The sequence below is a fragment of the Panthera onca genome, chromosome A1 (genome assembly GCF_046562875.1).
Source record: "Panthera onca isolate mPanOnc1 chromosome A1, mPanOnc1 haplotype 2, whole genome shotgun sequence".
Classification (NCBI taxonomy): domain Eukaryota; kingdom Metazoa; phylum Chordata; class Mammalia; order Carnivora; family Felidae; genus Panthera; species Panthera onca.
Genome location: NC_138339.1, coordinates 148,670,703 through 148,698,084, shown reverse-complemented (window position 1 = coordinate 148,698,084; position 27,382 = coordinate 148,670,703). Strand labels below are relative to the sequence as shown.

Genomic DNA, 27,382 nt, shown 5'->3' with positions numbered 1-27,382 from the left:
TATATATATGAGGGTTCTGTTTCTCCGGAAAACCCGAATACAGTTTGTAAGGCTTTTAAGAGTTGACATGTTTATGTCTGCAGGCTTATTGCTCAACATATTCTTCTCATATTTTTATTTTGCAATTAACATATGTGGTTGTTGTGACAGGTATTATACATATATGCATACGTAACAGTGCAAAGAATAATGACAAAACCAACACCATTTTCCAACTGGTCAAGAAACACTTTAGAACCATGGCACTCAAAGTGTGGTCCCAGGACCAACAGAACTGGCATCACCTGGCCAAATCTCAGTCTCTGCCACCTCTGCCTTAGAAATCTGCATTTTGTTTTTATTTATTTTTGAGAGAGAGAGAGAGAGCACGCGAGCGCACGCGCACAAGAGTGGGGGAAGGGCAGAGAGAGAGAGGAGAGGGAGGAAGGGGGGACAGAGAGAGAGGGAGGGAGGGAGGGAGACAGACAGAGAGAGAATACAAATCCCAAGTAGGCTCTGCACAGCCAGCGCAGAGGCAGATGCAGGACTCCAACTCACAAACCTTGAGTTCATGACCTGAGCTAAAACCAAGAGTAGGAAGTTAACCAACTGAGCCACCCAGGTGGCCCCAGAAATTTGCATTTTAAAAGGATCTCCAAGTGATTCATATGCACATTAAGCCTGAGAAGCTCTCCTTATAAATTTCTGTACCCTCCCTCTTCATCCCACAAGACATAATACCCTGGTTCTGTGTTACTGGATTTTATTTATAGTTCTACCACCTTCACATAATCTCTCCCCAAACAATATACCACCTTAGTCTCAAAAACAGAAGGCAAGCACACACGAGCTGTGCAAGGAGAGGGCAGCACTGTCCCCGCTGGACAGAGGCTCCAAGAGAGGGTGAGGAGAGCACTCTCCGGGTCGCGGGCTGACTTCCCCTTTGCTGGGAGCTGACAAGGCCCCTTCTGGGGAAGTGGCAAGCAAGGTCACAAGGGAGTCTGGGGAAACACAGGGCTCTCCACAGCCGGGTGCCTGGCAAGGCTGAGGTGTGCACCGGGCACTCGACAGAAGTATGGTCAGAGGGAATGGCCTGCCCTGTACTTTCCACTTCCGAGCCCGCCATGTCCCTCTGGCTCTCGGGGAAAAGCTGAGAACTTCCAGGAGTGATACGTGTGTCCTCAGCAGAGCACGAGGAGAGACCCTCAGCAGCACATGGATGAGAATCTGGGCCAAGCTCTCCTAGGTGTTCTGTCTTTGGGTTAAGAGGATGGTCCAGTGGAAATGTGTGGGGGCCCTGTGTCTTAGCGATGACCGCCTGTCTCTTGCGTCACACGGAGGCAAGACTGCTCAGCTACCCTCCACATCTGGTGCAGAACTGCTGTCCCGGGATCACTTTTTACCATCCTCCAAGGGATTCCCTCTTCATTTTTTTCTATGTTGGATCTCCTCTTTTCTGTACCTCATGTCTTACTCTTTTTTGACTTATCCTTTCAATTTGGTGGAGTACATCTTGCAGTAGCTTCTTGAGAAAGGATGTGTAGCAGTTAAATTTTTAAAAATCTTTATCTCTGAAAATGACTATTCTATAGTCATTCTTGTATACTTTGGCTAGGTCTAGAATTCTAGGTTGGTAATCATTTGCCTTCAGAATTTGGAAAGCACTGTCTTTTTGCTTCATACGTTGCTGTCATGAAGTCCAAAGGGATTCTGATACTTGATATGTGACCCAGTATATTCTCTACCCTAGAAACTTAATCTTTTCTTTAAATTCAGCGTTCAGAAATTTTATGACTGGTATGAGTCTATTTTCTTCCCCACTGCTGAGCACACAGTGTGTCCTTTGAATTTAGCAACTCATGTCCTTCAGATCTCAAATTACTTTATTAATCATTTCCTACCTTGTTTTCTCTTTTCCTGTAATTTCTTTTTAAAGTTTATTTTGGGAGATAGAGAGAGAGAGAGAAAACGTGCACGCACAAGCAGGGGAGGGGCAGAGAGAAGGAGAGACAGAATCCGAAGCAGGCTCTGTGCCATCAGCACAGGACCAAACGCCGGGCTCGAAACTCACAAACCCTGAGATCGTGACCTGAGCCGAGACCAAGAGTCAGACACTTAAGTGACAGAGCCACCCAGTGCCCCTCTTTCTGTAATTTCTATCATTCAGTTGTTGGACTTCATACACTGTCCTCTTGTTTTCTTTTCTATTTTCTGTTTTGTCTTTTTTACTTTACTTTTTGAGAAAATTGCTTTCTGAATTTTCTAAAGTTCTTGTTCCATAAATGTAATACATCCTCTTAATCTCTCTCAATGGTATTTAATTGGCCAAAATAAGTCCTATGTCCGAGCCCCAAATCAAGGGATGGATAGGTATACTCTGTCTGCTATGAAGCTATGCCAAGGGTGTGGGTTTATAATATGATCTACAGAGTGAAGAACTGAGACCAAACACTGAACTGACCCCCCTACCACTAAGGGCTATGACATACTCCCAAAGGTAACAGCAACTTGTTTTAGCAGTGATAAAGGATAAAAGTCAGGGGACAGGCGGAGGAGGGAGGGCATCAATAAGCAAGTAGGTGTATATTTAAAAAGTGCTGCAGGGGCTCCTGGGTGATTCAGTTGGTTGAGTATCCGGCTCTCGATTTCAGCTTAGGTCATGATCTTGTGGTCTGTGAGATCATAAGCCCTGCATCAGGCTCTGCAATGACAGAGCAGAGCCTGCGTGGGTTTCTCTCTCTCTGCCCCTCCCCTGCTCACGCTGGCTCTCAAAATAAATGAACTTAAAAATGAAAGAGTGCCCCCAAGTAATTCTGATATATATGCCCCTCTGCCCGACAGGGTGTGTCTTTACTATACTAGATAATGTATTAACTGGCAATTTGTTTCCCAAAAAAACCTAATTTTTGTAAACTTCTTTCCCATGTATGATCTTATCTGCACAACCTAAATGGCATAGTGGAAAGATAAACAGCTTTGGTACTGGATTTTGGTTTGAATTCTTGTCCTACCACTGAGCTGGCAACCTTGGCATGTTAACCTAGGAGTCTCCCTTTCCTTACAAGTGAAAGTGAATGCAATAATACCTACCATGTGAGATTGTTGTGGAGACTAAATGACAATATATTTAAAGAGTCCAGTCCTTTTAAACTTTTCTTTTGACATGACAAGCTTGACCACTTGTACCAAAGCAGATCCAACTGGATGCCATGACCCCATGCTAGGCACATCACACAGAAGTACCAGAGGTGGCTCAAGGTGGAATCCCAACGTGGCTGCCCCTTTATATAGTAGACCACCTCCAGCCAGTCCAGGGCTTCCTTAATGGAAAGGTCCTGATTATCACTAGCCAATCAGCAACACAAAGTCTTTGCTTTCCAGTCAGGGAAGAGATGGTTTGTGGTCTTCTGGCTTTAAAAAAAACCACCCTAGTTTTCTTCCCCTGAACCACATCCCTCAGAGCCTAGACTGTGCTAGTATGGGTTTTCTGCTTGGAGGTACACTTTGCCACTTAGTTTACAATCTCTGGTCTCCTAGAATTTTTTTTTTTTTCCTTAACATCTTATAAAGATGAGGAAGTTGGAGCAAGACAGAATAAGTGCCATGCCTTAAGTTATACAATTACTTTAGGCCAAAACAATCACTGCATTCAGGTTTTTTGATTCCAGGCCCATAACTAGCTTCATCCATTTTGTATGTAAATCTCGAACTACCTTCTTTCCCTGAGACACAGGGAAGACATACTTGTTCTAGTTTTGTTTAGATTACAAATTTTTACTCATAACTAACTATATAGTAATAAAGATGAACTATAGCAATAAAGAGACACACATATGAAGTTTTTCCTTGTTTTAGATTTAAGCAGAGGATCACAGAATCTTACATCTTTCCTTGATTGGTTTTTATTTATTTATTTATTTATTTATTTAAATTTTTTTTAACATTTATTTATTTTTGAGACAGAGAGAGAGCATGAACAGGGGAGGGTCAGAGAGAGAGGGAGACACAGAATCCGAAACAGGCTCCAGGCTCTGAGCTGTCAGCACAGAGCCTGACGCGGGGCTTGAACTCACAGACTGTGAGATCATGACCTGAGCCGAAGTCGGACGCTTAAAGGACTGAGCCACCCAGGCGCCCCTCCTTGATTGGTTTTTAAATGACTCTGCTCTAATTTCACTTATATGCCCTTAAATAAGAATCCTTTAATTGCGGGGTACCTGGGTGGCTCAGTCAGTTAAGCATCCGACTCTTGATTTAGGCTCAGTTTATGATCTCACAGTTTGTGGGACTGAGCCTTGTGTTGAATTCTGTGCTGACAGCTCACAGCCTGCTTGGGATTCTCTCTCACCCCCTCCCCTGCTTGTGCTCTCTCTCTTAAAATAAATAAACATTAAAAAAAAAAAAAAGGAATCCCTTAAATTGCTAGAAATTTTCAGGGCATATGGTTTGTTAAACCATAGCTTTAATCTTGTAGCTAATTTTTAAAAAACTGTGGTGAAAACTCATATCAGAAAATATGCCATGAAATCCTAACCTTTTTTAAGTGTACAGTACACGTTGTGCAATTAATCTCTACAACTTTTTCATCTTGCAAAACTGAAACTCTGTATCCAATTCTGTATCCAACACAGCTCCCCCATTCTCTTCCCTTCAGCCCCTGGCAACTACCATTCTATTTTCTATTTTTAAGAGTTTGACTATTTAAAATATCTCATACAAGTGGAATCATGCAGCATTTGCCTTTTTTGCAACTGGCATATTTCACTTAGCATAATGCTCTCAAGGTTCATTCCTGTTCTATCATATGACAGGATTTCCTTCCTTTTTAAGGCTGAATACTGTTTCATTGTACATATACACATTTTCTTCATTCCTCTGCTGATGGATACTTAGGTTCCTTCTACCTCTCCGTTACTGTGAACAATGTTGCAATGAACATGGGAGTGCAAATCAGGGCCTACAGTCTTAACCTCTACCAACTCCACTTCTGAAATGATCCCAGCCTAAAAACATACAGCTTATGATTCTCAGTTCAGAGCTCCATCCACAGTATCATTAACATTCATTGAATAAACGTCTGCTGACTATCAAATATGGGGCAGGTGCTAGACTCTTGGTCTTGCTCTCAGTTTGCTCATAGTCTAATGGAGAGCAGCAAACACACTAACTGAAGCTCAATGTGTGATGGTGACAGTGGTTGAGCGCCCAGCCCAGCTTGAGAAGGGACTTATAAGGAGTCCTGGAAAAGATGACACATTGGCAGAATTCTGAACGACGAGGAGCTGTCAGACATTACAAGACTGGGGAAAGATACTTGCAATGACACCAACAGAATTTAGACCATTTTCAAAGAACTGCGTTCAGAGGCATCTGGGTGGCTCAGTTGGTTAAGCATCTGACTCCTGATTTCAGGTCAGGTCATGATCTCACAGTTTGTGAGTTTGAGCCCCACATCGGGCTCTGCGCTGGCAGTATGGAGCCTGCTTGGGATTTTCTCTCTCCCTTGCCCTCTCTGCCCTTTCTGTGCTCGCGCACACACACTCTCCCTCTCAGTCTCAAAATAAACAAACATTAAAAAAAAGAAAAAAAGAACTGTATTCAAAGTATTTGGGGGGATCTTGAGACTGTGGCACATGGGCTTCATTCCTATGGTACCAGATGTCACATCAATGACATGTTCCACTGATGCTGCTCCCAATGTTCACCATTCTCTCCTGCTGCTCTGCTCAGCCACATACAATAGTTCTCCACTGACCTTAGGGCCTTGAGCACTCATATGGCCAATGTCTGGCCTGTGAGCTAGGGTGCTTTATTTATTTATTTTTAATTTTTTTTTTTAACGTTTATTTTATTTTTTTTTTTGAGACAGAGAGAGACAGAGCATGAACAGGGGAGGGGCAGAGAGAGAGAGGGAGACACAGAATCTGAAACAGGCTGCAGGCTCTGAGAGGCCAGCACAGAGCCCGACGCGGGGCTCGAACTCACGGACTGTGAGATCATGACCTGAGCCAAAGTCAGACGCTTAACTGACCGAGCCACCCAGGCACCCCTAGGGTGCTTTATTTAAAAAAAAAAAAAAAAAAGAAATCTTTTTAATGTTTATTTCTTTTTAAGAGAGAGGGAGACAGACAGAGAGACAGAGTGCTAGTGGGGGAGGCTCAGAGAGAGAGAGGAAGCCCTAAATCTAAAGCAGGTTCTAGGCTCTGAGCTATCAGCCCAGAGCCTGATGCAGGCTCGAACTCACAAACTGTGAGATCATGACCTGAGCCAAAGTCAGATGCCCAACCAACTAAGCCACCCAGGCACCCCACTGGGTGCTTGAAATTCAGACATACCATAGAGTGGGGAGCAGGAATTGTGATATTTTCCATTTAAAGACATCACTCTTGGGGCACCTGCGTGGCTTAGTTTGTTGAGCGTCTGACTTTGGCTCAGGTCATGATCTCACAGTTCGTGAGCCCGAGTGCCACACTGGGCTCTGTGTTAACAGCTCAGAGCCTGGGGCCTGCTTCGGATTCTGTGTCTCCCTCTGTCTCTCTGTCTCTCTCAGTAACAAATAAACATTAAAAAAAAATGTAAAAAAATAAAATAAAATAAAATAAAGACATCATTCTTCCAACCTCAAGTAATCAAAATACATACAGCTTTTTGAAGGAATCCTTCCTGAGAAAGCAGAAAGAACATAGGTAAGAAATTTGAAGATAATATGTGTTATTTGATGCAGGTGACAAAACTCATGACAACACCCCATGCTCTTTAACTCTCTTCCTTAGAATTCAGAAGTGAGATGGTAGTCATGGGGATGTACGTTATTATGTGTGTATTTGGAAAAATATAGTCTAAGTTTTTCTGATAGAACACAGAGTCTGATTTGGCTGATTAATTTGACAGTAAATATTGGTTTTGCCAGTTATGTAACACGATAGACACTTTCCACACTTTTCATATATTAAACAAGATACAGTTTGAAGGTTTTGATGAAAATATATTTAAAGCAGAACAGAAGTATTTTATCAAAAATACTGTACTGACAAAGGTGTATCAAAATGAACAGTATTTTGATTCACCCAACCAATTTTGAGAATATTAGGTTAAACAAGATACCTCTAAAAAAAAAAACAAAAAACAGGTCTACTCAATAATCAATTGATCAGACTTGATAAAGACTTTTTGTTATACCTCTCAGTAAATGAGTAAGTGAATGACTCATGATGAGATTAAACCTTTCATAAGCCAAAATGTTTCTAATTCCTTTTTAAAAAAGTTTTCATTTAAACTCTAGTTAACATACAGTGTAATATTAGTTGCAGGTGTACAATATAGTGATTCAACAATTCCATACATCACCCAGTGCTCATCACAAGTGTACTCCTTAATCCTCATCACCTATTGCCCCCATCTGCCTCAGCCCCTCTGGTAACCATCAGTTTGTTCTCTATAGTTAAGAGTCTGTTTCCGGGTTTGTCCTTCTTTTTCCCCTTTGCTCGTTTTCTTTCTTAAATTCCACATGAGTGAAATCGTATGGTATTTATCTTTCTCTGACTGACTTATTTCACTTAGCATTAGATCAAAGAGTATAATTAGATCCAAGAGTATAATTTCCTCCTTTCTTTTGCATTTATGTAAGAATTTCTGGGGTTTAAATTTATAAAAACAGAAAATAGGAACAGAATTGAGGACTCTCATTTTTGTCAACAATATTCACCTGTGGTTACATGAACAAATTGAGGCAGGGGAGACTCATTCATCTCACCAAGATAAACATTTCTAATAAACTTGTACTCTTTTTACTTAATTATTTATAAAAATGTATAATGCATTTGTTGTTTGTTGTGTACTAAATTACTATAACCTAAAATTTACTGAAAGGAGCACCTGGGTGGTTCAGTCAGTTAAGTGTTCAACTTCAGCTCAGGTCATGATCTCGTGTTCTGTGGGTTCAAGCCCCACGTTGGGCTCTGTGCTGACAGCTCAGAGCCTGGATCCTGCTTTGAATTCTGTGTCTCCCTCCCCCTCTCTTTGCCCCTCCCCCGCTCAAGCTCTGTCTCTCTCAAAAATAAACAAACACTAAAAAAACAAAACTTAGGGGCGCCTGGGTGGCTCAGTCGGTTGAGCGTCTGACTTCGGCTCAGGTCACGATCTCGCGGTCCGTGAGTTCGAGCCCCACGTCAGGCTCTGGGCTGATGGCTCAGAGCCTGGAGCCTGCTTCTGATTCTGTGTCTCCCTCTCTCTCTGCCTTTCCCCCGTTCATGCTCTGTCTCTCTCTGTCTCAAAAATAAATAAATGTTAAAAAAAAAAAAAAAATTAAAAAAAAAACAAAAAACAAAACTTAGTGAAATAAGAAATATGTAACACCCACAATCTTATAAATGCTACATATATTCTTCTTTTGTATAAATTAACCTTTCTTAAAAAGAGCAAAAATATCCCTAGAGCTTTATGGTCAAAGTAAATTGAAAAGTCTTAAATTTCTATTTTTATACCTTTTTTTTGTTGCCAAGAAATTTGCCAGTGTGATAAAATAAAAAGACTTTTTAAAAAAGCATACATTAAGTTAGAATAAAACAATGTGAGGCAAGTGTAAAAGAAATCCAAGTTGGAGGAAAAGGAAGGATTTACAATTTCTATGAAATGTGCGTCTGGGTGGCTCAGCTGGTTAAGCATGTGACTCCTGGTTTTGGCTCAGGTCATGATCTCATGGTTTGTGAGTTCAAGCCCCACACCAACCTCGGTGCTGACAGCAAGGAGCCCACTTGAGATTCTCTCTCTCCTCTCTCTTTGCCCCTCCCCGAGTGCACGTGCTGTCTCTCTCAAAATAAATAAACTTAAAAAAAAATAAAACTTCAACAAAAGCATTCTTTAAAATGTAATTTTTAAAATGTTTATTTATTTTTGACAGAGGGAGACAGAGCACGATTGGGGGAGGGGCAGAGAGAAAGGGAGACACAGAATCTGAAACAGGCTCCAGGCTCTGAGCTGTCAGCACAGAGCATGATGTGGGGCTCAAACCCACGAACTGTGAGATCATGACCTGAGCCAAAGTCAGAAGCGCAACTGACTGAGCCACCCAGGTGCCCCAAAAGCATTCTTTAAATGGCTGATGAAAGCATATTGCTAAGGTACTTAGATTCCACAGGCTACATTTTAAAAAGTGATGTAACCATTTTATTTTTAAATGTTAATATTTATAATTCTCTGGAAGTTACATCCCTGAAACTATAAATAGCATTTTCTGTCTTTTCTTTTTAAAATAGTTGACTCATATTGAACATATGTAGCACTTAGAAGGCTCTATGCTAAATACATTTTTTTTTTAATTTTTAAAATTTATTTCTTTTTGTTTTTTTTTTAAATTTACATCCAAGTTGGTCAGCATAGTGTACATTTCTTATTTCATATATTTCACTTAATAAATCGAGTTATAGTAATTTAGTATACAGTTAATCGACACAATGAATGCATTATGATTTTTGATAAGCTTAAAAACTTGGGATGAAAAGTTTTAGATGTCAACATGTGTTGAGGGGGTTCACAGTGTTGCAAATTTATTTAGTCCAAATGCCCAGTATCAAATATATGGCTTTTCACCATAGACTCCTAACATTTCAGCTTCACCTTCTAGCTTCTGGCACTTAAAGCCCCAAATCCAAAGAACTACTCAATGTCACAATTTCGTGCTTCTGCTTAGTTTTCCAAAGGGATCAAAATTCTATTAGATGCCCTGTGATATGAAGTCAAGTCCCTATGCATATTAGTGTATGAAAGGTTTGGAAAAGCGCTAAATAAAGGAAACTGTTTATGGGGCTCCTGTATGGCTCAGTTGGTTAAATGCCTGACTCCTGATTTCAGCTCAGGTTATGATCTCACAGTTCGTGAGATGGAGCCCTGCAATGGGCTCCGTGCTGACAGTGCGGAGCCTGCTTGGGATTCTCTCTCCCTCTGCCCCTCCCCCACTCTCTCTCTCATTCTCCCCTTCTCTCTCAAAAATAAACTTAAAATTTTTTTTTTAATTAAAAAAAAAGTAACTTGTTTAAATTTGTTTCTCCAAATCTAGAACTGTTAGTAGTCTGTGAAATTAATGTTCCATCGAACACCTTTCCAGCAAAGTGCCCAGCAAAATCTTAAGATCTAGTTTAAAAGTCAAATCTTGGGGTACCTGGGTGGCTCGGTCAGTCTTGACTCTTGATTTTGGCTCAGGTCATGGATCTGGGTTGTGGGATCAAGACCCATGTCGAGCTCTGCACTGGGCATGGAGTCTGCTTGGGATTCTCCCTCTCCCTTCTGCCCTTCCCCACTCCCCTCTCTCTCAAAATAAACTTTAACAAAGTAAGTAAATAAAACCCGATTAAAAAAAATTCAAATCTTTAAAGCCTTCCAAACTTCACCTGAGAGGCATCCTTTCTCCAGTATTCCCACAGGTTTTGCAGCCCTCAACATGGCTGTGCAATTACTAGTTTTCCACCTACTCCCCATTAGGCTGCATGACAAAGGTCCAGTACCATGATGGTTCCTGGCTCCCAGCAGGAGCTCAAAATGGTTGAACCAACAACCAAAGGAAAGCTGGAAGTGCAGGAAAGGAGTGGACAATGGACAGATTTCTACTTCAGATGACTGGGCTACAGGAAATATTCACAAGGAATAGAAGATTGGCAGAAACAAGTGAGAGTCCATTTTGGACATGTGGGATATAAAAGTGGAAACGTCCAGTAGGCAGGTGGAAATATGGATCTGAATTTTGGAAGAGAGATCTGGAGATTTAGAGAATCTTATTTTATAGGTGGTAGATGAAGCCATGAAATAAACAATGACATGACCCAGGAAAACATGACTGAGCAGAAAGAGTAGAGAATGGAGTAACCTGAGGAACACCCATTATCTAAAAAGTGTGCAAAGAAAGCTTCTCAAGCCAAAACACTAGGATTCCCCTTGATTCCCCCACTCTCCCGCCACCCCCCAAATCCATCTGGCCCATCACTGAGCCCTGTCACCTCTCCCTTTGGGAGCTGTACCAAACCCATCTCCTTCTCTCTGTCTCCACTACTACCACCAACCCTAGTCTAGACCCCTGCGAAAGCCTTAACTGCATCCACTCTTGTGCACGCCACCCCAAGCATTCTCCACATAGCACCAGAAAGGCCCTTAAAAAATAAATCACGCTGGGGTGACTCTGTAGGTGGCTCAGTCGGTTAAGAATCTGACTTCAGCTCCAGTCATGATCTCACAGTTCATGAGTTCAAGTCCTGCGTTGGGCTCTCTGCGGTCAACGTGGGGCCCTCTTCCGATTCTCTGTCCCCCTCTCTCCCTGTGCCCCTCCCCTGCTCATCCTCTCTCTCAAAAATTAACATAATAAAAAACAACAAGTCACACTTCTTAAAATCCTAACTGCTCCCCACTGCACTTGATCTAGTCGTCCTCACCTACCTCTCATACTAGCTGCCTAGTGCCATGTGGCTCCAGCCACACTGACCTCCTTTCTGTTCTTCAGGCAAGCTCAGAAGGTTGCTGTCTCAGAGACTGTGCTGGTGGTTTTCTCTAACTGGAATGTTCTTTTCTGAGACTTTCAGCTGACTGATGACCTCCTGTCAATCAGGTCCAAATAAAGACGAAGCATCTTATCTAAAGTTGCTCCTAGGTAAGTCACCAGTATCACATTACTCTCTTAATTTTTTGTTAGCATAACTAATACTACAAAAATTAATTTTTAAAATTATCAATCTCTTTCTCCATGAAGGCGGGAGTTTTAACTTGCCTGTTCACTGCTATATTCCTCTGGCCCACAGTAGGCACTCAAGTACTTGTTGCATGAATTAATAAGGAAAGCAAGAGACTCAGAAAAAAACCAGAAAGCTGGAAAGAGAACCAGAAGAAAGTAGAAGCTAAGAGAAGAGTCTTGGGAAGGAGGAAGTCAAAAAGAATGATGACTAAGAAGCCACTGAATTTGGCAATTCCATCTTTGGTGCCATTTAAGGGGGGTAACTTCGGAAAAGTAGAAGAGGTAAAAGGCAGATTACAATGGGCTCATGAGTAAATGGGAAGTTCAAGGGGAAAGGGCAAAGGGAAGGAAAAAGATGGAATACTATTTTGAGGGTGAGAAAAGACAAAAGCAAGGAGAATAACTGCCCATGTTTTCACGCTGAAGGGAAGGACCCGGTGGGAAAGGGGATACTGAAGATAAAAAAGGAAAGAGTGCCAGGACAAGGTCCTGGATGTTATAGGAAGAAATAGGATCCTAAAGCCACATTAGTCATCTTTTCTCTAAAACCATCCCACATGATTACAGCACAATGTCTGTTTTACATTCAGAAATATCTACTCCCTGTAAGTAATTTGTTATCTGCATAATTCTAGCATTAGTTTGCTCTACCAAATTATTATTAAAATTTTGTAAGTCTTTCTTAACTCTTAGAAGGTACACACTGGGGTGTCTGCAAGTAGAGAGCCATATGGTATGCACATAGTGCTCTCATCCAGTTCAGAGAACAAAGGTTTTAAGAGAGACAGAAAGACAGAGATGGATGGATGGATGGATGGATGGATGGATGGGTGGAAACAGGAGAGAAAGAGTGTGTGTGGAAACGATAAAGCAAATGGAGCACAACAGTGATAATGGGCAGAACATAAGTAAAGGGTGTAGAGAGGTCTTTTGCACCATTTGTGTCGTGGCTCAGTTGGTTAAGCGTCAACTCTTGATTTCGGATCAGATCACAACCTCACGGTTCATGAGATCGAGCCCTGCAGTGGGCTCTGTGACAACCGTGTGGAGCCGGCTTGGGATTCTCTCTCCCTCTCTGCCCCTCCCCCGTTTGTGCTCACTTGCGCGCGTGCTCTCTCTCTCTCTCAAAATAAATTAATAGTAAACGTCAAAAAAGTATTCAAATTATGTACAAATAAAAAGTTAAAAAGAGGGAAAGTTTTCACACCTAAACTAAGCAGGGAAGGCAACTGCCCCAAATGGCTGGCATGCAACTGTCAAACTTCTCTACAGACTTTCACAACTACTGAAGGAATAAGCAGCAAAAGTGTAACAATGATGGATAAAGGGATGAGGCAGAAACTTTTACAGCCTTTTACTAAAAGAAAATGTTCAAGCTAATGTATAAGACTATTCTCATCACAGAATGAATGCTTGTATCAAGTGGTTGGGTAATTCCCTATAATCTAGCATACCCAATAAAAAGAAGTCAATCCTGTCATTAGAAAACAATCTGGTTTTTAATACACAGACAGTATAAAGAAAACCTAATAGCTGTTCCTTGACAAGTAGAATAGAAAAAAGTCTGAAGCACTGTTTCTGAACCATCCTTAACAGAATAAGCAGATAGTGGTTAAGCCTGCTATTGCAGGACTTCCTAAGAAAGGAAAAAAACCTGAAGGCAAAATCTATCTGATCCCTTTTCTGTTTTACAAAGGGTTTGCTGACGATGGTAACTCTGGCTGTGAAACAGCTGCCTAACAATACTACAGTATATCTGGAAAAAAAGAACTGATCATATTCCCAATGTAAGGGACATTAATTAGATCAAGTACACATAATAGAACTGTCAAAGATAACAATGACCAAGAGGCACCTTCTCCTCTCCATCTCTCTGTGAAAAGCTGTGCTCTCTCTCCAAACCAAAGTCCTATCCAAGCAAGGACACTCTCCTCTCTGAACCGAAGGAGCCATTAGAAGGGAAAACACTGTTTTTTTTTCCTTAGTGATACTGATCTTCCATTACTAGGACCCCATCGAGGCTGAAGAGCTCAGCTAGAATCAGTTGTGGACTAAAGTGAAAAGGGTCCCCCCTTCCTAGTAGGGAGGTGGAAGAGCACTTCCACTCTGAAGTTTAAACTCATGAAATCCAGGGGTCAAGGTTTAATGTGATAAGACATCAACATAACATGGCACATCTGATCCCAAAGGAATGACTGACAAGCCAGATTCAAGTTCTAACACTCAGAATTATTTCTCTTCAAACAGCAGGCCTAATTTCTTTTCAGTAAATCAGGACTAAAAATAACATACAGGATCCAAGTTCTTTCTCTCACTACTAATGTACTTTCTACAGGGTGTTCGAGGCAACTATTTTGAGTATAAAACTAGGATTTTTATGAGCTTTCATTGTTTACTTAAATTGGAATGACTACCCACTACTCTTAAAGGCTTTTCCTTAAAACAAGAGTCGTTAGTAAAGGTGGCTCATGAAATTAAGCCATTTTGCTTTTTGAGATTAGTGCATAAAACCATAGATTACTGAGTAAAGTACTATGAAATTTAGTATCAGTCACTCAACAAACACAGGCTGAGGGCCTAAGACATGTACAGGACTCTGAGCCAAACCCCTCCCTGCCTGCCTCCCAAGGCTTACAGTCTAGTTAGCAAGACATGACCTAAAGTAGCACCACTATGTGCTAAAAATAAATAGTGGAGATACCTTTTGTAAATGTTTGGACAAAGAAGAATCTGATTGTGAGTTAGGATGGTCTGAAACTAGCTCTAAAGAAGAGGAAGATGAGCTGAAGAATGAGAGGATTCTTAGAGGGGAGAAGGGTCCTGTAGGCAGCAGCTTTTCTGTTTAAGAAATATTTTCACATCTGCACTCACTTGAGTCTTATAAGAATCCTGGAGGTTAAGAAACTAAACACATCCACAATTTACAGACAGGAAAAGGGAGGTCAGAAGACTGGACTAATCTTGATACAATAAGCAATGAAATGTCCAGCAGCCCAGTGTAGGAGAGAATAAGGAAAAGAATTCAACCAGAGCATAGGAACCACAGCATTTAGAGAGGAAGAAAGACTAATGACCTAAAGACTAGAGAAGAGTACAGCAATAGCCTAGCTGAGAGGTAACAAAGGCACAACTTTTAAAAACACACAGAACAAACTCGATTTTAAACACTTGTTTTAAACTTTAAGTTACCAAGAAAACAACAACAAAAATCACCTCTTAATTGTCTTCCTTTCATAAATCAGTTTCAGGGAGGTAAACCTCTAACCAACAAATTCCTTAATATTATCAAAGATTTTAAATAGGCTTATAAAATAAAACGGGAATTGTGAACAATATTGCTGGAATCACAAGTTCACAAATTTCTGGATTGCCTAAATACGCAATATTGTCTTGCAACTCACGAGCAGTATGATGCCTTTTATTTCGATTTCCCAAGATTTTTGGATTTTTCCGTTCAGAACAGTTTGATTTAGACAACTGAAAGCCGACTTATTTCCATATGTAAGCCCTGACTCTTCAAAGAGCAAGAACCCTATAAACATTCGCAGAATAAATGAAGTCACTATCAGAGGCAACACTTTGCCAGTCTGTTCCCCCCAAAAGTTATCAAAATCTCAGAATCGGGTTTGGAAGAACCACCTTTCAGCTACCGTTCACCAGCCTTCCCAGCCGGGGCCTTAATGTGAGTAAGGTCCTTACGGTCATGTTTTCCCAAAGTAATGCCACAGTGCCATTTCCCGCAGATGACAACCTCTCAGTCCCTGCCATGTCAGCCTCCCCCGAGCCAGACCCGAGGATTTGTGGGCACTGGGGAAGTCTCAAAGCGGCCGGGCGGCGTCAGGGGCAGTCAGTGGCTGCTCCCCACGCCCTACTCACCGCGACAGGGCGGCCGTGCTCGGGCCCGTCGGTGGCGTCGAGGCGCGGGGCCGAGGCCGGCGCGGCGGGCACCGGGGCGGCGGCGGACGCCGGGACGGGGGCGGAGGCCGGGGCCGGGGCGGGCGGCTGCCGGTGCTTGCCGGCGCGCTTGGCTTTGGCCTGGATGCAGCGCTGGTGCAGGGCGAAGGTGTGCTGGCGCTCGAGCTCCAGGCGCTCGGGCGACACGGCCTCGTAGCGGGCCTCGCAGGTGCTGTGGTGGCGCCGGCACAGCTCGATGCGCCGGCGGAGGCGCTCCATGACCGCGCTGTGCCGCGGCAGCGCGAACTCCGCCATGGGGCAGGTGGGCAGCACCATGGGCCGCGGGCTGCACGGGCCGGGCCCGGGGCGGGCCTCTCGGAGCCGGCTGGCACTGCGGGCTCCGTTCCCCGCCGGCGGCCCGGCCGCCTTACGGCCGCGCCATGGCCCCACGGGCTGCGGAGCGGGCTCGCGCGCGGCGGCGGGTCTTTCTCCGGCCCCGCTCGGCCCGACCCGGGCCGGCGCTCGCTGCCCACCTCAGGCTTCGGCCTGTCCCCGCCGCCCCGGCCCCATTGTTTTCCGCGCCGCCGCCGCCGCCATCTTAAAATTGTTTTCAGGGCCCTCGGAAGAGGGCGGGGCCCCGGCAGGCGACCCCGGCGTCACGGCTGATGAACAGGCACTGTGGCCAATCAGAGCAGGAAGAGCGGGCCGCCCGAGGGGCGGGGGCTAGCACGCAAGAGGCGCGCTGGGGCTCCCGAACGAGTTTAAAAGGAACTCTCAAGTGAGGGGCGGAGGGAAGCCCCTGGGCGGGCCTCAGTGCTGGGCACCGAGCCAAGTATGACCGACAGGAGCCGGTCCTAAACACCACCCCTAGCCCTCAGGCCCTTCCGGGCCCGCGGAGAAAAGGGGCAGTCCGCGAGGCGTAACTGCCTGACCCAGACGCCTGCCTGGCACTGCAGCGCTTCACCATTTTCTTCTCCTACAGCCTTGTTGAATTGTTTTGATGAACTCTAAAGTAGCCACGCTTTTTCAACGTCAGCTGTTTTTCGACGCATTGCTTACATCCGGCCTCATAATTGGTCAGAATTGTCCACGAGTGTGCTGTGCTGGAAGAGCTTTCTTCTAGCACCATTACGAATCACGGGGACTGTCAATTTCCACTTAATATAAAAGTTTGAACAAGTTTCAAAAGTCCTACTTAAAAACAAACAAAAAAAACCCAGGGACCCTGGCCTGACAGTTAAAGGATGATGGCTTAGGTAAAATTGAGTCACTCAAATAATCCAACCAGGGACAATTACGTTCTAGTATTATAACTAGTAGGCATACGGGGTGAGAGACTGGGGGTAAAAACAGGAGCAATGACTCAGTACTAAAACTAGGTATTAAGGGGCACCCAACTAACTCAGTGGGGCCAGCAACTCCTGATCCTGGGGCTGTGAGTTCCAGCCCCATGTTGGGTGTGGGATTACTGAAAAATAAACCTTAAAACAAAACAAAACAACAAAAAACACGGAAAACTAGCTACTAAGCCTGCGTTGGCTCAAGACATACTAAGAAGTTATTAAGGGCACCCTAACTGCTAAAAAGTTAAACAGGAGGCGCCAGGAGGCTGTTAGTGGAGAGGCACCACCAACTGGTCAAACATTTGTTACAGTAACGTTTTACTAGGGCCCACAAAAATGTTTTATTTTAAAATCAGGAGAAAAAAATTCTTATTCAAGTAGTATTTTATACAAATGCAGTTAAAAAAAAATACAAAGTGGCCCAAGACAAAAGCGTCTAGAGCTCATGAAAGCCATATCATGGTCCTGCCCTTTTTTTTTTTTTTAACCAGTCTTCAAACATACATTTTCTGATAGGAGAGATAATAGTAACTAAGAGTACTACATTCTGTGTACTTCTCTTCCAGTAAGTAACCCAAAAGCCTAAAGGCACATTTTAAAGCAGTTTTGGCCCAACTTTCAGAAACATCCTTCAAATACGTAAGAATATGTAAAAGACAGAATCTGATTCTGAACAAATTCTCTAAAAAGTTCAATGAGTCCAATAAATCTTAAAGAATATTATCTACAAATTACTGCCCCCCCTTTCCTGCTATCCCTGTTATATATACAACAGAAACTACTGACCCCCAATCCAGCAGAAAAAGAAGGCAAAGTCTACACTGGTGAGATGAATTACTCAATTGTCCATATTTTCTGCAGTAAAACACTTGAATTGACAGTTACCATGAAGAAGTTCAGTCAAAAGCAGACACTTAACACAGGCCTTTAATGTAACACCATTTAGTGACGTGACAACTTGAGGAAAATGCAGAGAATATTTTGTGGGTAAGAGAAATTGAGGAATACATCTGACGGAGTGGGTATTTTACAACAATTTGACAAATAGCCAGCATGTTAAATTATAATGTAAGTGCTTTTGAAGAGCTAAACACTGCTGGTTGTTCATTAATGTGTCAGACATTTAATTAGAAGGCTGCACCTTCAACAAAGAGTGAAAAAGAGAACCAAGAAAAGGCTTTTTTCTTTTCTTTCTTTCTTTTTGGACAAACTTTGCTAAATAATCCTGGAAAGGCAAACGAACACTAATTTATACTTGCCATTAGCTGGAAGAAACTGTTAAGTGAGACACGAGACGGAGCGTCAGAGAGTGAGGAAGGCAGATTTCTGGAAATGCAATGATCCCACACATTTGCTTCAAGGAGAAACCTACAGACATATTTTCAGGTCTTGCTAAGTAACTGTTTATTTGCACTCAATACATTTGGGAAAGTCTGCTACATAGCTACGGTCACTGTGACCACAGAACAATAGATGAAAAGGATAAAGCACTGAACAGCAAGAAAAATTCATCCCACCCTCCTAAGAATTTCAGTGAACCAGTAAAAAATTTAAGATAAACAAAATAAACAGATACAGCCTTCATCTCTTACGAATATACTTCCTCCCCGAATCTCCCCAATATAAACACTTTGGAGTGTTTATATATATTCAGTGCAAGAAACAGTATCATCGGTACATTTGAAACATCTCTGAAGAAAGAATAAAGCTAAAACAATTCTGAATACATTTCAGTGTGGTGTAATAATGATATCACACTATAGTGATGGGGGAGAGGCTCCGATAGCACCCATCTGCATTCCACATGAAAAAAACAAATCTAAGATCACTTTTTTAAAAATTCTACAAGCCACATTAAAAAAAAAATTGCTTAAACAGGACTGCTTTATCATGTAATTTAAGACACAAATGTTACATGAACTGCAAATGAAGACTTAAAAAAGGTTAGCAGCTACAAAAAATCAGGTAAATCATGCTATATGTCGCTCCTCCCATAAATACTTTTAGCCTGTGTTCAATTACAGTCAATTCTGAATTGGCTCGCCTCTGGCTTAGACTTCTCAAGCCTTTACACAGAGTGAAAGAAATGGATAAAAATGAAAGACAGTATTCTATTCTGTACTTTGACCCTGGAAAGGTGCGGGTCTGCTTAGAAAAGGAAGAAGAAACATACACTTAATCACATAAAGCTTAACACTATGCGGAGCTTTATAATCATTTTCAGCAACGGACTGCAAGCTGCGCTGTGAAGAAAATGCATAGCAGAGGAGAAAGCTGGGAACTGGGGAAAACAGGGAAGGAAACAGTGTCAACACAGTGGAAGAAGTGACGAAACATCTGCATCTACTTGGGAGCTCCCATACCCTGGGAGCATTCCTTAAAAAGCCACCTGCTCCAGAAGGCTGGAGCCCAGACTCTCCCAGTTTGGGAAGCATGACCGCCCGAGTGCCACACTATGCCACCTCCTCCACCGACTGCAAAGCTGTCTGGGAACTGGGCTGTTCCAAGGGCAACAGAACACACGCACTTTATGGTCTAAACCAACAAGAGGAAAAGTTTCTTCTTTCTGTATGTCTATTTTTAATACAACTGAAACAGAACCCTTCTATAAATTTGGGCTGCCATCCAATCCATCTCCTCAATTTCCTTAGGAGGAATTGAGTGATGGAAGCAAGCAAAACAAGATTATAACCACAAACTACTACACTTTAAACATGATTATCAATTTTAAGGGACAGACACACTTGAAGGTTTCTTAATACCAAACTTAGAAAACAAATTTGGTGATAAAAACTGCAATTCATCCCCCTAGCACTTCTAAAAGTTGGTGTTACTTCTGCATGGACAGATTAATATATTAAATTAAGCCAAGATTTTTAAAGACTGGCAAAGTTCTACCACTCTATTTTAAAAAACAAAGATGTTTCAAAACAAAACAAAACAAAATACAAGTTAGTTGCTTCATGTTACGTTTCACAACCATTAATGTTAAATGCTTTCTTTCTACAGAAACAGGGTCCTTTAGGTCACAACTGCAATTATTTACTGCTTAGATGTTTAAAATTACACGGGCTAGTGTTCGACTGGAACCTGTTGATGGTGACGTCTGGAGGTTTTCTGAGTTTCAACCTAAGGTGTGCCAGGGTCCTCTCCTAGGACCACACTTGCAGGGGAAGGGGAGGGAGAGGAAATCACAGATCAAGTTCTTTAAGATTGTTTCACTCTCTTCGCGGCTTTCTGTTTCTTGGTGATCTGTTCAAAATTTCATCCTCCTGTTAGATGAAAAAATAACAAATTCACTGTAAGTAGCATACTTTATAAACAAGTAAAACTTCACCAAGTTTTCAAGATTTGTCAGGCTGAGTGAGGGTAACCCATCTGAGGAAAGAAGAGAAGAAAAATCTTTCGAAGAAAGTGCACCAAGAACAAGTGTCTCAGAGGCGGTGGGGTTATGTGCGTTCTAATTTAATCTGTACTGTTTTCTACAGACAGGCACTTTCCTCAATCTAACTCCTAAACGTTTTCTTTAAAAAGGACCAGATGCCATGCTTTCCCCACACTATCCTGTTCGATCCTGAATAATCTACTGGCCTGTGGGCACATTAGCCCCACTTTGAGGCTTCTCTGAGAAAGATGGGATATAAGAGGATGGAAGACTATCCCAGCAGTCCCACACGACACTCCAGATGACAAGCCCAGGGCCTCATTCTACTCTATGGAGCGACTTCTTATATTGTGAGGAAGACTGGTGGATATAAAATACGTATGTGAGACTCGTCCCTACCTGAAAGAAGAGCATTTAGTTGAAACTCTGCATTCTACTTGAGACAGGCTACGGCCATAGAAAATATAAACAGCATTGACCTTTATCGACGGAGGGGCAGAGGTGCAGAAGCTAGAATGGAAACTGGGTAAGGTTTTCCAGCAAAGAGCAAACTGAAACAGAGATATGCTTGGAAAAGGGCCCTAAGAAAGGTGTAGACAATTCTCTTTCCCTCGTACCTCTTACCAATTCACCCAAAATCTGGATCCGGAAGCCCAGTGAGTTCTCGGACCTTCCTCTCCTATCACCTGGCTAGAGCCACCATATCTTGCCTGCATTATCACAGCAGCCTCCTAACTGTTCTCACTGATTCTCCCATCTGCAGAAAACACAGCAGCCAGAGTATTCAGATCCTGTCACTCCTGTGCCCTAAAGCCTGCAATGGCTGCCCATTTCACAAGAAGGAAAAGCCAAGCTCACATTATGGCTTGGGAGGTCCCACTTAATCTAGAGCCTTCCCCACCCCAACCCCCCACCCCCCAATGGCCGCACTGGTCCTCTAGACTACTACTTCAGGCCACTGTACTGGCTGTTCTTTCTGCCAGGAATGCCCTTCCCAAGGACATCTCCACGGCAAAGTCCTGTATCTCTTTTAAGTCTGCTCCAGTGTCACTCTTCCATGAGGCCTACCATCCCTAACATTGCAACCCATCTCACCTCCGGTACTTCTAATACCCTTTCCTTTCCTACTTTTATTTTTTAGGCCCTATAGTTTCCTAACATACTATTCATTCATTTCCTTATAATGCCTCTTGCTTATTGGCTATTTCTTCCTACTGGAATTTATGCTCCCCAAAGGCAGGGTATTTTTGTTTCTGTCTTGTTCGTTGGCAATGTGCAGCACATGATGGGCACTCCAGAAATATTTGTTGAATGGATGAATCCATGAGTAACAGGGATAAAAATTTTAGAATACAATTATTTGCTCAAAAAATACTTTTTCTTCCCTCCTAACCACTAGACCCCTAGTGAAGGAAATACTTTTTAAGGGCACAGCAAGGAGAGAGGAGACAGATGTGTTACATTAATAACCTGAAGTTACCATCTTAAGCTGTATTGGTTTTCCCCTAAAACCTTCTGCTTATTCCAGAAAACCATTTGTAGCACAGAAAAATACTTCCGAGATTCAGATATAGTTTAAAATTAACCAATAAAATGTGTACCTGTCCTAAGAATTCCACTTTTATAAAACTAATTCTAACACATTTTTTTAATTGCCACAGCAAATGAAAATTACCCTATGAAAGTACACCCTCTCTAGGGGCACCTGGGGCTCAGTCAGTTGAGCATCCAACTTCGGCTCAGGTCATGATCTCACGGTCCGGGAGTTCGAGCCCCACGTCGGGCTCTGTGCTGACAGCTCAGAGCCTGGAGCCTGCTTCAGATTCTGTGTCTCCCTCTCTTTGCCCACCACCTCACACTCTGTCTCTTTCTCTCTCAAAAAATGAACATTTAAAAAACCTTTTTAAAAATGCCCCCTCTAGGGAAATGTACTTTCACTTGAGTTGCTTGAGATATAAACTGTACTTTTCCTTCGTATTACCTCTGCTTTAGGTTTTCTATCCTCCTCCTCTTGACTGACAGTGCCACCATCTTCTTCAGCATCACTTTTCTGCTTCTCTTCTGAGACAGAAATCAAAAGTACAACAAACTGAGCGAAACCTTATATTTGTTTTTGGTAATTAGACCATTAGCATTAGAACATGCTTCAACATTCAAAAGCAATCTTTATTGTTTGAAAACACCTTAGGGTCTTAGCTTAAAGCAGATATTCTGGGGCCTACTTCTTACCAAGTTTTTCTTCACCTTCCTCCTCCTCGTCTCCCTTGTCCTTTTCCTCTTCCTTCTCTTCTTCTTCCTCCTTCACATCTGGTTGAGGGGCATCAGTTTTCTTATATTCCACAGGACTTGACTGTTTCTGAAATATTCCCCCAAAATGCAACAATTTTGCTTACGCTTTTATGTTAACACCTACAAACTAAGTTCTATACGAGGCTATATACTGGGGTAAGGAAATAAAAATGAGTTAAGATATATAGGGGTGCCTGGGTGGCTCAGTCAGTTAAGCATCCAACTCCTGACTTCGGCTCAGGTCATGATCTCCCAGTTCGTGAGACTGAACCCTGCAGTGGGCAGTGTGCTGACAGGGCAGAGCCTGCTTGGGATTCTCTTTCTCCTCTCTCTGCCCCCCTCCTCCAAAATAAGTAGATACACTTAAAAAAAAAAAAAAAAAAGGTTTAAAAATGAGGTAAGATGTTTGGGCGCCTGGGTGGCTCAGTCGGTTAAGCGTCCGACTTCAGCTCAGGTCACGATCTCGCGGTCCGCGAGTTCGAGCCCCGCGTCGGGCTCTGGGCTGATGGCTCAGAGCCTGGAGCTTGCTTCCGATTCTGTGTCTCCCTCTCTCTCTGCCCCTCCCCCGTTCATGCTGTGTCTCTCTCTGTCTCAAAAATAAATAAACGTTAAAAAAAAATTTAAAAAAAAAAAAAAAAAAAAAATGAGGTAAGATGTAATTCCTGCCCTGAGAGTTTTCTCTTCAGTGAGCATGTGTGCAGGTCAAGGGCAGAAGAAACAGTACGAACAAAGGATGAGAACAAAGAACGAAACATACCCAGTGCAAGGTGAAACATAATCCTCGTTTAATAGAAGTAGAGCACTTAAACAGAATTTTCTTGCCCTTTTTTTTTTTTCTGGAGTGCACACAACAAAGACTAAACAAGAAAAACTAAAAATAAGGCTGGATTACTCCCAAATGTATTTTGGGGGGGAAGTAGGGATGCTGAAGGAAGAATGCATAATGAAAAAAATAAAAGACTGAATTGTAAAGTATATGAAAACAGCTATCCTAGGAAGAAAAGCTGGTTTGGGCCCAGATGGCTGGTTCTATACCTAAGTTGTTGTGTTTTCTGTTTTTGTTTTCCAGAAAGCTGCTGCCAAATATTATGGAAGGGCAATATTGCAGGCTTAAGTACTTACTAGAAACTGAAGGGCTATAAATCCTCCTCCCATCCGGGCACAATAAATGGCCACTGAGAGTAGTGAGTAAGGTTCCAGGTGTGGCCCACTCATTACTGATCTCAGGCAACAGATCTTAGTTATATTTAATATGAGTTCTTTCTAAAAGTGACTAAAAAAAGAAAAACTCATACCTTTCCAGAGCAGCAGAAGAGGATAACAAGAAACACAGGCAGAGCTACTGTCAGGATGTAGACTACCCAGAGCCACGGGCGCTCCTCGGCCGCCTCAATCATCTGCCCCACCACACCTGGCTGAGAAACAGGATGAGACGGAGCTCAGGTCCTTGTTTTTGACACCAAATACATAGGTGGCACCGTTTTGCTGTTTAACCTCTGTATGGCATTCCTCCCTTGTCAAAGGGTTTGAGCCAAGACAGTCATACAACATAAAAAGGAAATAAGAGAAAGTCTCCATTTTCCCCGCTTTTACCATCAAGGTGGTTTCCCTTGCACAGGTGTGAAAGCAGGTTTCTTAATCACCCGCCAGAGGCCCCCTTAACCTCACCGCCAGTGAATGAATGATTTCTTGATCTCAATTATCTCTGGCTCTCGCACTCACAGCTTGGCCATATGGCCAATTGTGTGAAAATTCCATATATTGGTAAACCATGATTCAACATTTAAGAGTGCATTAAAATATATCCTAGGGGGCACCTGGGTGGCTCAAGTGGGTTAATTGTCTGACTCTTGATTTCGGCTGAGGTCGTGATCTCACAGTTCATGGGATCGAGCCCTGCGTCAGGCTCTGCGTGGACAGCACAGAGCCTGCTTGGGACTCTCTCTCTCCACCCCTCCCAACATGTGGTCACATGCTCTCTTTCTCTCTCTTAAACATTAAAGACAAAAATGTTTAATTAAATACACACATACCCTAAATGGCAAATTTTGTTAAATATGCTTTAACAAAGTAAAAAAAAAATTACCCTACACATAACACAAATAGGGAATCTGAAGCCATCATGTCAGACTGGTGAAATCATGTCCAAACACCTGGTATTTTGTTTTTAGCAGGCATACAGTCACACATTTTATGCCACTATTCCCAAATAAGGTAAAAGACAAATCCTAGAAGATAGCCTGTCACAAAAGAAACAATTTGTTACTTGCAATAACAGACATAAATGCGTAAGAAACAAGTAAGCACAAACCTCAGCAGCTCCGTCGGCAGCTTTCTTCAGGCCCCATCCATCATTGGCCCAATCATCAACTACTCTTCGATCACCGCAAATAATAAAGTTGTCAAAAAAAATGTCTGAGGTCATGGACCACAGCTCCAAACCAATAGCACTAAAAGGAGTCATTTTGAAAGGTTCCAGATCTTCAAAGAAGTCTGGATTTGGTATTTTCCGGGGCTTCCAGATTCCCTTAGGAAAAATTTTAAAAAATCACTTCAGATAATGAACAACACAAACTTATGGTGAACCTAAATAAGAACTAAGATGAATTCTGCATGATCAATGAAGGCCAAGTGCTGACTTTGTAAAACTCAACTGAGCAACAGGAAGAAAACAATAAATGCTACTGACGCCTCTAAGATGTCTGGATTCCAACTACTTTCAATTTCTAACATCATCCATGACCTTGATCCAAACCAACACCTCACTCTGCCTGGCACATTCCAACAGACTCTTATCAATAAACAGCCTTGAACAAGTACCAACTTGTCCAGTAGTGATTTAAAATGTACATGACCTTCAACCAGCAATTTTACTTCTTGATAACTAGCTAGAGAAATGGTTACCACATACACCAGACATGTTCAAGGATGATTACTACAGAAAGGACACCGAAAGCAAAAATGGCAATCCACCTAAATGGCCATCCACAGAATAGCTAAAGGCACTTTTAATTAAAGGGCAATTTTAATTTATCTTATTGCTTGACTGCACAATTAAAAATACACTTACAAACGGAAAAGTACACACATAGTGTATGCACAAAGAGACCTATGCCTTACATTTTAAAGGGAACCAAGTGGAAATTAACAATGACAAATCATCTGACTAGGACAGAAACAGCAAGACAGACCAGGGTCTAAGTGGTTACATGTTTGTAGTGAAGTTGCAGCTTTATAACATCACTAGCTCTATTCTGAGCATTTTATTTGCATCTCACAGTCTTTTCACAGCTGAAATACTAGGTGAAGCAATGACCGGACTCAGGGTCGGGGAGCCCCTTCCCATGTCAGGGCTCTATCCACCCCATTCCATGGATTGCTGGTTTGGGTCCAGTGGCTGCAACACCCCCACCACACAACATAAGGGTGCCCAAATCACAAGTTTTCCATTTTTCTTTTCCTTTTTGAAACACAAGTTACAAAGCAATTAGGAAAGCTCTTCCTTCCAGTTTCTAGGTTTATTTTTTTCAACACTTAACATACAAACTCTCTCTCAATTCGGCAGTTTGTTCTTAATTCAATAGTCTGAATACAGTGATCCACCTTAAGGCCTCACTACAAACAAAACTTCTATCCAAACAAACAGATCAGTGAGGCAACTCAACCATCAAGAGGCACAAACCTGGTAGTTAGGATTGTCAATCATGGGAGGCTTCCATTTGCCTTTATAATTAGGGTTGTCAATCATAGGTCGCTGCCAGAGACCACACCCAGGGGCTGACTCACACTTAGGGTTGGCAATCTGAGGAGCCTCCCATTCTCCATCCATATCTTCATCCCTGTGGAGAGACAAATTACAAATGGATCCTGTGATGCAGGACTGATGGCCACGCCAGGGTTCCCCTGAAATCCTGCAGAAATTCTTTCACGGTGTCATACTATGATGACACTGGAGTACCATCTTGTTTCTGCATTTCCAATAACATGACAGTCACATTAAAAAAGACAAACATGGGGGTGCCTGAGTGGCTCAGTCGGTTAAGTGTCCGACTTTGGCTCAGGTCATGATCTCACGGTTCTTGAGTTCGAGTTCCGCATCAGGCTCTGGGCTGACAGCTCAGAGCCTGGAGCCTGCTTCAGATTCTGTGTCTCCCTCTGTCTGCCCCTCCATTGCTTGCACTCTGTCGCATTGTCTCAAAAATAAACATTAAAAAAAAAAAGACAAATATGAGGATGCCTGGGTGGCTCAGTCAGTTAAGTGTCCAACTTCGGCTCAGGTCATGATCTCTCAGTTCATGAGTTTGAGCCCTGTGTCGGGTTCTGTGCTAACAGCTCAGACTGGAGCTTGCTTCAGGTTCTGTGTCTCCCTCTCTCTGTCCCTCCCCTACTCACACTGTCTCTCTCTCTCTCTCTCTTAAAAAAAAAAAAAAAAAAAAAAAAAGGCAAACACAAAATTAAATTTGTTGAGCTGTACACTTAAGTTAGACACTTGGCTATATTTAATTATTAATTTTTACTTCAGTAAAAAAGCAAGTAATTTAAAAAATTAACTGAAGCTCTTACCAATCCTCCGGCTTCTCTGCATCTGGATCAGGTACATATTCGGGCTCATCATCTAACCAGCCTTCAGGTTTTGTAGCTTCTTCATCTGCAATCTTAGCAGGGGCATCTTCATCCCTTGAACACAAAGGAAAAGGCTAGTTATGACAGCACTGACCAGGGAATCATAATATGATCCCACTTGTGAATCTGAAACAGGGCAATCTAAAATACTGAAGT

The 27,382-nt window shown here is 42.5% G+C and overlaps 2 protein-coding genes across 4 annotated transcripts in view; both read right to left on the bottom strand.

The window, feature by feature from the left end:
- Positions 1-16,222, bottom strand: part of MAML1 (mastermind like transcriptional coactivator 1) — a 42,920-nt gene extending 26,698 nt beyond the window's left edge. Inside the window, exon 1 of the mRNA XM_060636409.3 lies at positions 15,569-16,222. Within this exon, the coding sequence (XP_060492392.1) occupies positions 15,569-15,922 (354 nt within the window). The 5' untranslated portion in view covers positions 15,923-16,222. The remainder of the gene's footprint in view (positions 1-15,568) is intronic.
- A 1,616-nt stretch (positions 16,223-17,838) lies between these two features.
- Positions 17,839-27,382, bottom strand: part of CANX (calnexin) — a 33,904-nt gene continuing 24,360 nt past the window's right edge. For 2 of the 3 annotated variants that reach the window (XM_060636411.2, XM_060636410.2), the window contains 6 exons: positions 27,167-27,280; positions 26,286-26,442; positions 24,915-25,130; positions 23,899-24,018; positions 22,544-22,670; positions 22,218-22,375 (listed from right to left, as the gene is read on the bottom strand). In XM_060636411.2, coding sequence (XP_060492394.1) covers positions 22,233-22,375; positions 22,544-22,670; positions 23,899-24,018; positions 24,915-25,130; positions 26,286-26,442; positions 27,167-27,280 — 877 coding nt within the window. In that variant the 3' untranslated portion in view covers positions 22,218-22,232. Of the gene's footprint in view, positions 20,202-22,217; positions 22,376-22,543; positions 22,671-23,898; positions 24,019-24,914; positions 25,131-26,285; positions 26,443-27,166; positions 27,281-27,382 lie in introns of those variants that run through there. The other variant, XM_060636412.2, reaches the window with a different exon arrangement.